Genomic DNA, 10,046 nt, shown 5'->3' with positions numbered 1-10,046 from the left:
ACCTCCCACCCGCTGCACACAGTCACTGAGTACAGACCGGCTGATTCCTGTAAAGGGAGAGGCAGGAAGAGGCGGAGCAACAGCTGAACAACAAGAAGCTCAACGTCATTTTGCAGAAGTGAAAGTGTGAGAGAGCAGCAGCAGAGCTGCAGTCGAGTCCTGTTTGTCTCTAAAAGAAGATTCACTGGAGTCCATCAGGTTCCTCTCAGCAACAGTGGTGAGTGCAGCTGATCACACTTCCTGCTTCTACACAAATCTTCACTCTGTTCACTTCATCAGGGTCTAGAGCGCCACCTCATTCCTCCATGGTGCCACTTAGGCTACGTCCACACTCGCCCGGATAGATTTGAAAACAGCGCTCCGCGTCCACACTAGTGTTTTCAGTCATTTTCACAGAGTTGTGCGTCCACATTAAGACGGCTGAAAACGCTTACGTTCCAGTCCTGCGCATGCGTGAAACGCAAGACGATTCGACCGGTCTCATTTCTGTCTGCCGCTGATTCACTTTCCGGCTGTTTGAAACGTCGCAGCAGAGGTGGAGGAAAAGCACCGAGTTTTAAAATGGACTAACAATGAGGTGGAGTTGTTGCTGCGAGTAACACAAAAGTACAAAGTTGCAAAAGCGAGAGAGAAATAAAGAATTTGAAGAAAAGCTCTGTGGAGCATGTGCAGACTGATATTCATCTTTAATAGGACTGTCAAAACTGCTGCTGTATAATGCTCTCCACTATCTTTGTTTAATTGGTCACATGCCTGCATCACATGACTAACATGCATGATCGTTTTAGAAAGTCTCTGTTTTCACTGTTCACTGTGACACAAACGCACCGTCTCCAAATTATTCACTTTCCGGCTGTTTGAATCGTCGCAGCAGAGGTGAGCAGCGTGATAGGAGTGGATGTAGCTGTGGGTAATGAGAAAAGATGAAAAGAACGATTGATAACTTTTTCGTTAAGGCCGGTGCTCTGACACGGAGCCATCAACCTCTCAGTGTCTAACACTGGTCTGCAGACGGCATCAGATAATGAGCCACATTAGATGGACTCTGAGCCCACTGACAGTAAAAGGGTGAAGTGTAGACATTTGGAAGAGAGCGGCCTGACCAGTTTCTCTGACTATGATACTGTAAAGCTGACAACATGATGCATTTACTGTGGTGAGTGTGCAAAGACCATGGCAGGCGTTGTGCCAAGGTAGGGATCCCCAACAGGATCTGTTTCCCTGCGTCAGGAACATCGGCTGGGCAGGGAAAGCGGACCCAACGCACTCCGCCTCCATCACGACCAACTAGACGTGGAAGGAGTGATGTTTTAGTGACAACATGAAAGATGAGTGTGACCGTTCAGTTTATGGGTTACAACAGAAAATTATACATTTATTGTTCTCGTGTGTTATCGGACGGGATCATTTTAACAAACCGAGGACATTTTCCTGATAATTATCTGTATCCTCCTGTAACTTTACTGTTTAAAGAGCTAAAACCTCCAACATTTCAGGATCAATAAGTCCTTATAAGACGTGTTTGTGAGCTAAAAATCAAGAATGTGGGATACTGTTTGTCTGTGTCAGCCAAACAACTTCACATCTTTGTAACGACTGTTAAAAAGATGTTCATCCTGTTGATCCTGTTCATCTGGACGCTGCACTGTACAGCAGACACGACGTTGTTCAGTTTGTGTTTCAGATGAACCAGTTTGTGTCTGAGTGTGTTGCTGGGTCTCCACCAGTTACTCTGACAACTGAAGGTTCAAGATTTTTATTTTGACATTTGCACACAGGACCAACAGTCCATGCACAGTGGAATACTTGTGCAGAGCTTTCCAAGTCAAATCACACTTTAACAATATAAAGACAGAAAAAGCAGAAGGATAGAAATGAAGTCCGGAGTAGGGTAGTCGTACTATTTTCTATATACAAAGAAAAAGAAGAAAATGTACAGAGAGTGTGTAGTTCTCTACCTCTTATCGCACTCACAGTGTTGCACATTTGTTCCACAGATCTGTTTCACAAGTCTGTTGTGAGTGTATTGCCCGATGGTCAGTGAACCGATGATACATTCAAAGTGAGGTTAAGTAGTGCTGTGTTATTTTAAGTGTTCAGTGTGTTTTTGTTTGCCGTCAGTCTGACAGTTGTGGGGAAGAAGCTGTTGAAGAATCGTGTTCTGTGTGTGATGCTGCTGTCCGCTCTGTTGTGTCTGAGATTGTATGTGCAGCTTTGTATGTGCAGGTCCATGGATGCAAGTGTTGTTCCCATAATCCTCTCTGCAGACTTTCTGACTCTGCAGAGCCTTCCTCTCTGTCTGTGTAGTGTTTCCATACCAGACAGTGATGCCTGCGGTGAGGATGCTGTCTATCAGTCCTCTGCAGGCCTGGGTGAGAGGGTGGTGGTTCATGCCAGCTTTCCTGAGCAGCCGAATGAAATAAAGCCTTTGCTGGGCTTTTTTCACAGTTGCTGTAGTGTTGAGAGTCCAGCTCAGGTCTGATGTAACCTGCAGTCCCAGGAATCTGTGGCTGTTTGCCCTCTCCACCTCCGTCCCTTTGACGATAAGAGGCTGCAGGGGAGGGAGTTCTTCCAAAAGTGCAGTATTCATTCCTTGGTCCGTGTTGAGGATGAGGTGAAGAAGCTTCTGTGATGAGTAGAAACTTAAAGAAGTCCAGACGCTTTTCTCTCCAAGCTCCTCAGACTACTGACGCTTGTTTCTCTCTTTGTAAAATGAAATTTAAAGTGAATTTTGAATCAAATGTTTCTTTTCTTTCTCCCTCAGAGTGCAGACATGTCTGCTGCCAGCAATCTGCGATCTGAAGATCAGTTTCTGTGCTCCATCTGTCTGGATGTGTTCACTGATCCAGTCTCTACACCATGTGGACACAACTTCTGCAAAACCTGCATCAGTCAGCACTGGGACATGAGTCAGAGCTGTCAGTGTCCCATGTGTAAAGAGACTTTCTACACTCGACCTCAGCTGAAGATCAACACTTTGTTCTCTGAGATGGTTGCTCAGTTCAGACGTGAAGCTCAGCAGAAAGCCAGCAGCAGCAGCTCAGAGCAACAAGCTGCCAAACCAGGAGAAGTTCCCTGTGACGTCTGCACTGGAACCAGACTGAAGGCCCTGAAGTCCTGCCTGGTGTGTCAGACCTCCTACTGTCAGACTCACCTGGAGCCTCATCTGACAGTGAAGCGTCTGAAAAGACATCAGCTGGTTGATGCTGTGGAGAACCTGGAAGGCAGGATGTGCACGAAGCACGATAAACTCCTGGAGCTGTTCTGTAAGACCGACCAGACATGTGTCTGCATGCTCTGCTCTGTTTTAGACCACAAGAACCACGAGTTTGTTCCTCTGAGAGAAGAATATGAAGGAAAGAAGGCAGAGCTGGAGAAGACAGAGGCTGAGATTCAGCAGATGATCCAGAAGAGACGACTGAAGATTCAGGAGATCACAGAGTCGGTGAAGATGAGTAAAGATGCTGCAGACAGACAGAAAGCAGAAGGTGTTCAGGTCCTCACGGCTCTGATGGAGTCTGTTGAGAGACGCCTGAAGGAGCTCATGAAGGAGATCGAAGACAAACAGGAAGCTACAGAGAAACAGGCTGAAGGTCTCATCAAAGATCTGGAACAGGAAATCTCTGAGCTGATGGAGAGAAGCTCTGAGGTGGAGCAGCTCTCACGCTCTGAAGACCACCTCCACCTCCTCCAAAGCTTCTCCTCCCTGAAAGCTGCTCCACCCAGCAAGGACTGGACAGAGGTCAGAGTTCATCCACCATCATATGAGGGGACTGTGGGGAGAGCTGTGGCTCAGCTGGAGGAGACAGTCTGGAAACCCATGAAGAAGAAGCTGTTTGAGGCTGAGCTGCAGAGGGTGCAGCAGCATGAGGTGGATGTGACTCTGGATCCTGATACAGCTCATCCTGCTCTCATCCTGTCTGATGATGGAAAACAAGTTTATCATAGTGATGTGAGGAAGAATCTTCCAGACAACCCAGAGAGATTTTCTCTGTATGTTATGGTTTTAGGAGAGCAGAGTTTCTCTTCAGGCAGATTTTACTTTGAGGTTCAGGTTAAAGGAAAGACTGAGTGGGATTTAGGAGTGTCCACAGAATCGATCAACAGGAAGGGAAACATCAGACTGAGACCTCAGGATGGTTTCTGGACTGTGTGGCTGAGAAATGGAAATAAGTACGAAGCTAATGCTGGTCCTCCAGTCCCCCTCTGTCTCCATCCTGGTCCTGAGAAGGTGGGGGTGTTTGTGGATTATGAGGAGGGTCTGGTCTCCTTTTATGATGTAGGTGCTGCAGCTCTGATCTACTCCTTTACTGGCTGCTCCTTCACTCACAAACTCCACCCATACTTCTGTCCCTATATGAATGATGGAGGTAAAAACTCTGCACCTCTGATCATCTGTCCTGTCAATCAAACTGATCAACGACTGATTCTATTGGATGAATGATTGATTTTTCTTGAAGGGAACAAATGAACATATTGAGTGTAAATCCTCTACAGTCTCCATGTTTCTATAGAATCTGATCATCAGGACTCTGATTCACACTTTGATTCTCATGGAGTTTGATTTGAACAGAAGAAAAGTTGAATCAGGAAATGTTCCCACTGATGGAGACTCGAGCTGAAGAGCAAATATCAGAGAACAAATGTCCAAAAGCTTCATTTACAATAAAGTTTGTTCAATGCTTTGAGTGAATCCAGACTCATGTGTGGCTGTTATACGGAGCATCAGAGTCCAGCTGAGTTATGTTGGATACAAACTGCTTATTTTGGCTCTGTGAGGAGTTTTGTTCACTGAAAACTGATGAGACGGATAATATTCAAAGAACTCTGTAGAGATTCATGCATCCATGTTCTCCACCTGCAGGTGTGGAGGAGAAAGGTGGAGCACAGACTGCTGCATCCTTCCAGTCACATCATTTTGATGATTATATTTGCATGTTGTGATGATTTGGGTTAAAGACAAACAGAGTTGAACGGCTGCAGTCACAGCATGAAGACGATGCTGAAGCTGAGCTGTCAGTGAACATGTTTCACTGTGATTTGATTTGAAGAATAGAAAGTGTGTGTGGCTGCTGACAGCTGCAGTCTCTGCTAGTCTGCATAACACACACACAACTTTCCCCCTGAGGCAACGATGCAGCAACAACACAACAGCTGCAGACACACACACGATTGTGCGCTCCCTTTCAGTCTGAACTCTCAAACACACAAACAAACTCTATCAATGTCGTACTCTTAAAGAACTCCTCCTTCTTCAGTAACAATGATTTGAGGTCTCTACCAGTGTCTCTTGTTTTGACCTTTGACCTCTTTATTCCTTATAACCAAAAAAACCCTTTTATCTGATATTTTCACCTTATTGATTGATTATATATATCTATTATATTTTCTCACCTTACCTTATTTTGACCTTTGACCCATGTCCTTGTTAGCCTTGATCTTCCTTCATCAAACGTGAAATTTCTTTCACCTTTGAACTTAAAGCTTAAATCAAACCTTTGTTAAAAAGCTTCTTACCAACTTGTAATTCCAACTCTCTGCATTAAACACGTATCTTATCATATAAACACTGGATCACTGAGAGAACTTTAGGCAGAACCAAATGAAGCAGCTGACCTGGTCAAACTCACAGCGACAGTAACTGACAGTGAATTATTTTAATCTTCTTCATTGTATTTGTTAGAAACATTTATTTTCCTTTAATTGGACTTTGGTTAAGTTCAATCCGATGTATTAACCGACCTTTGAGGTGAAGTGCAGCTGCGAAGAACGCTACGGCAGGCAATGAGGTGCGTTTAATGTCGCTCTGTTAATTTGAGCGTCCATAAATTGAATGTCTTATTTTTTCTTACTTTATTATTGCTCATTTATTGGAGAATTTGGCCATTTAATTAAGATAGATTTTATGTTGTTGGTGGTAAAGATCTGGATGGATGCTTTATTCTGTGTTTCTATTTTTCAGTTTTACTTTTCAAGACTTGGTGAATTGCCTTTTTCTACTTTTTGTTTAGTTTTGTTAAAATTAGCAGCAGTGAGAAGTGTTGTTGTCGGTCTTGAATATATTTGATGTAGCCCATACTGTTAAGGTAAGTGTCATGTTTTTAGTTGTTAGTCTGATGAAGAATCTTTTATTTTTCTCCAAAAGTTGATTGTGTTTATCTGGACATAGTGTTTTTCAGGTCCAGCTGAATGCAGGTTTCCCCAGTCTTATACGTGTCAGGAGCATCAGCACAGCTGAAATGCATTTTTCCTAAGCACCGCGTCTCTGTGGCTTTTAAACTCCAAAACACGCTAAAACAAAAATGGGCCCACCCCAAGGATGGGGTCCCCCGGTGTAGTAACCTCGTTTCTTCGAACATCGACGTTCATTCAGGAAACCACAGCTGCTAGTTGCACTCACCACACGTTTGTCTTATCTGCCTATTATGTAGCCTTCACTTCCTTTAATAAGAGCAAATTTTCCACTATAAACACAGAGTCTAACAAAAGACTGGAGACTGTTTTGGTCATTTCCCTCAGAGTTTGTATGTTTTGTTGTTTTTCTGGTGATGAGCTTCAAACAGCAGCAGATTGAGACTCAAATAGAACCTAATAAAATCAGTGAAGCTATTCATTGCTCATGTCATCCATCAGGGAGTTACTTTAATATCATTACATTGTTTGCTTTTAGTAAATGTGGAAATTGAATATGAATTCATTTTATGTTTTTCTTTTCTTTTTTATTTCTTAATACCTAACTGCTGCACCTGTACTGCCCGTATCTCTGCAGATATACTGTATAGCCACTCAAAACTGATGTTCAGATAAGAGGGTGGGAGCCGCCTGTTTTCTCTCTCCACTATAATCCCTGACAATTTTATTAGTTTGGGCGACCTTTACATGTAGGTTGTTGGGATCACAGCAGAGTTAGAATAGAGGGGACATGGTGTTTGTTAAATGTCCGAATGGCCCGGGTGGAAGAAGCTGTTAGTGAATCTGGAGATGTGGGACCTGAGGTACCAACATACAACACTGTAAAAAATGACAGATGCCACCAAAGAGTCACAGAAGGTCTTCAAAGCGCTCCCTGGACTCCAAATGACCTCAGCCGCCTCAGCAACTGCGTTTTCTAAGGACAGCGCTAGCAAACGCTCTCCGCTTGCGAGTGAAAAAGAAAAAACACCCCTTCCCTTCCTTATTCATGTTGAAGTGTACCATGTCCACCAATCAAAAAATGATATGGCAACATGAGGCGTTTGGTTGTTTAGGAAGAGGGAGAAGTTTTAGGAGTGACACCAATGAGAGAGAGCGAAAGAAAGAGAGAGAGCGAGTTTTCACATGTGAGAGATTAGTGACGTTTAGTGTGTTTGGAGGCTGTAGTTAGTGTGTTATGCAGTTATTGGGTTTTTGTGAGTTATACTAGTGAATGTCACAGGTGCTCCTGCTGTCAGACCTTGTGGTGTTCTCCTCTGTTTTATAGTGGACAGGACCTATTCTTTGGGAGTTGCATGAATACTTTGTGTGCCTTCTTATTTGATGCAACACACCTGATTGTTCTGTAAATAGTTTGAAATGATTGTGCAAAAAACTCTGAGGCCTTGGCTGCATTTTGGGGTAAATAGCAACATTTTACTTTGTTGTTTGCATCATTTTTAAAAATGTATCATTTCTATTTGCATTTCAAGTTATGAAAGGTATTGATTAAACATGTTTATGTTTTAACTGTTTTCCACTCAGAGTATACAAAAGGTTGAAGATACTATTACATACAAAGTTTGTCTCGCCTTCCCAGGTGGCTCGTCATAGGTAATAGATGGTTACTACTGGTGACGGGCTATTACCAAAAATATGCACCCGGGCGTGGTCTTCCTGCACTTTGTCACATGAGTAGAAGTAATCAACAACTTTTTATTCATTTTTATTCTTATGAGCACGAGAGAGAGAGGGGGGGGGGGGGGGGGGCAGGTACACAGTCACTAAAGATAAATAGCACAGCATTTAGTTGAATAGACGTTAAAAGAGAAGGTGTTTCAACAGCTGTTGTCTACACTCTTGACACAGGAGAACAGAAGACTTCACCACCAGGACCTCACCACCAACTGGGTGTCACCAACTTTCTCACAACACCTAACTGTAGTGATGGCCAAATGAAGCTTTCCGAAGCACTGAAGCTTGTATTGAAAAACGGTTCATTACTCGAAGCTTTTCAACACAGTCCTCTCCGGTGACATCTGGTGGTGAAAATTTTAAAGAGCAGCTTGAATCTGCAGAATAAAACGGACTGCTCAATCATCGCTGCTCACTCAAGAGTGGAGTTCTCTCTGATATTGGGCCACCGTTCCGTTGCTTTGAACATGTAATTGGTTTTGTTTTCTCGATTGGGGGGCTGAAAAAAATGTAATGCGTATTTGCGTAATACATTTTGATCAATAAACTTTCCCTATTTAAACATGCACTATGGTGTGGCCTTTCTTTGCTCATAACTCCTTGATGTTGGTAAATACAATAAGTGAGCAATATATATAATATACATATGATAATGCACAGCACATTATGGAGTATGCCCCTGCTGTGGAGTCCTGCCTCCATCTACTTGTCATTTAATCACTGGACAGCTGGACAGGTTCATACAAAATATTAGATGAGGCCAATTGTCCTATACATATTTTTGACCTAGGGGTGGGATTGATTGTGAACTGGAAAGGGAAAATGCTTAGGAAGCTGAGTACGGCTGCATCGTCACTGATTTGTAGAATCATTTTGATTCGATACAGGATCCGATTCAATTTGATTGGAATCTGGAAAGTTTTGCCTCAGTCAAAAATATTACAATTCTGGTCATGTATCAGTATATATCCATAATTTCGTATCTATTAAAAGAAAGCTGACACATGTGAGACTCAATTAGAGATGTAAACAGAGAGTTATGAAACCTGCAGCTGCAGAAGCCAGCGAAAAAAAAAGAGGCAAACACAGCGCGGACCCAACGACACACCAAAATCTGACTCTGACGCGTCGGGTCCGCGCTCTGTGTTCACGTTTGTATGCAGAATCCGTAAACCTGCTCCCAGTTACTGTTTTAGCTGCATGGTGTTTGACGACATGTTGTGAGGTTTAACCTGAGATGCTGGCGTTTCAGGCATAATAACGTTAATTTACAAATCGACACAGGATTGTAATGAATCAATATCACTTTATTCAATTTAGCATGGATTGTAATCAGAAAGGCGATAATCAAAACCCACCCCTAATCAAGAACTTGCAAAGTAAAAACATGCTCTATGTCAGGTAGCCCTTTTGTTATTTACATTTAAAAAGAGGATTAGTGTTACTGTGCGCTGGCTGAGTCTGTTTCTTTTCTTAGAAATAGTTTCTCCTGCCCTGGAGAAAATCCACTTGCATGGAACAGAAGAGGCTGTGGAGTGCAGGAACTACACTGCAAGCTGGTAGATATGCAGGTATTCCTGGGTCCTGCAGACTATCACCTAACAACAATAAACAAAATGATTTTCTAAACTGTAGCAATGTCATGTACGTATAGTGTCAAATACATTTTTGTAGTCTTCATTAGCTTTAATGCACATGGAAGTGTTCCTGAAGTCATATGCTGTAATGATATTTACATTATGAAAACATGATTTTGGACATTTCAAGTTTTTCACTTCAGCAGATAAAATGAATTGAGCAAAATCAACTCAAAATATTCCCACACGCCAGAACGTCCTCTCTTCCTCGCTGGCTCCATATCTGTCAGTGGAATGATCACCTCGTCGCTATCTGTCACCATCAACACACTCCACGAATCCCGTGGATGATTCACTTCCTTATATCCGTTTGAATCAGGTACCGAAGCAGTTACGTGCGTAATGAAGCTTCGGACGTCACTGGTCACGTGACTTTTGCCAAACGAAGCAAGCCTCGACACAGTGCTTCTGAACCAGTGTGTTGTTTTTTTCGACACACGCTCCGGAGCGCCAGCTTCAAGCGGGCCATCACTACCTAACTGTGACCTACACAGATAACCAGTGTGCAGCTTTGAAATATAACATCCAGAGTCTATGTGACAA

General features: G+C 43.0%; 1 protein-coding gene across 2 annotated transcripts; it reads left to right on the top strand.

Annotated features, from left to right (window-relative positions):
• LOC308393606 (E3 ubiquitin-protein ligase TRIM21-like) lies at window positions 1-5,124 on the top strand. 2 transcript variants are annotated; one of them, XM_080877514.1, is made up of 2 exons: window positions 1-217; window positions 2,765-5,124. In XM_080877514.1, the coding sequence occupies exon 2, from the start codon at window positions 2,774-2,776 to the stop codon at window positions 4,442-4,444; it is 1,671 nt and encodes a 556-aa protein (XP_080733640.1). In that variant the 5' UTR covers window positions 1-217; window positions 2,765-2,773; the 3' UTR covers window positions 4,445-5,124. The 2 variants fall into 2 exon arrangements, with proteins under 2 accessions (XP_080733640.1, XP_080733641.1); XM_080877515.1 differs by lacking the exon at window positions 1-217 and adding an exon at window positions 1,384-2,614.
• Window positions 5,125-10,046: the final 4,922 nt, after the last annotated feature.

Source organism: Rhamphochromis sp. 'chilingali' (genome assembly GCF_963969265.1).
Source record: "Rhamphochromis sp. 'chilingali' genome assembly, chromosome: 1".
Taxonomy (NCBI): domain Eukaryota; kingdom Metazoa; phylum Chordata; class Actinopteri; order Cichliformes; family Cichlidae; genus Rhamphochromis; species Rhamphochromis sp. 'chilingali'.
This window is presented reverse-complemented; position numbering and strand designations above follow the sequence as displayed.

What these genes read in the sequence shown, in the direction of transcription:
- LOC308393606 (XM_080877514.1), top strand. Translation starts at nt 2,774, where the DNA reads ATGTCTGCTGCCAGCAATCTGCGATCTGAAGATCAGTTTCTGTGCTCC.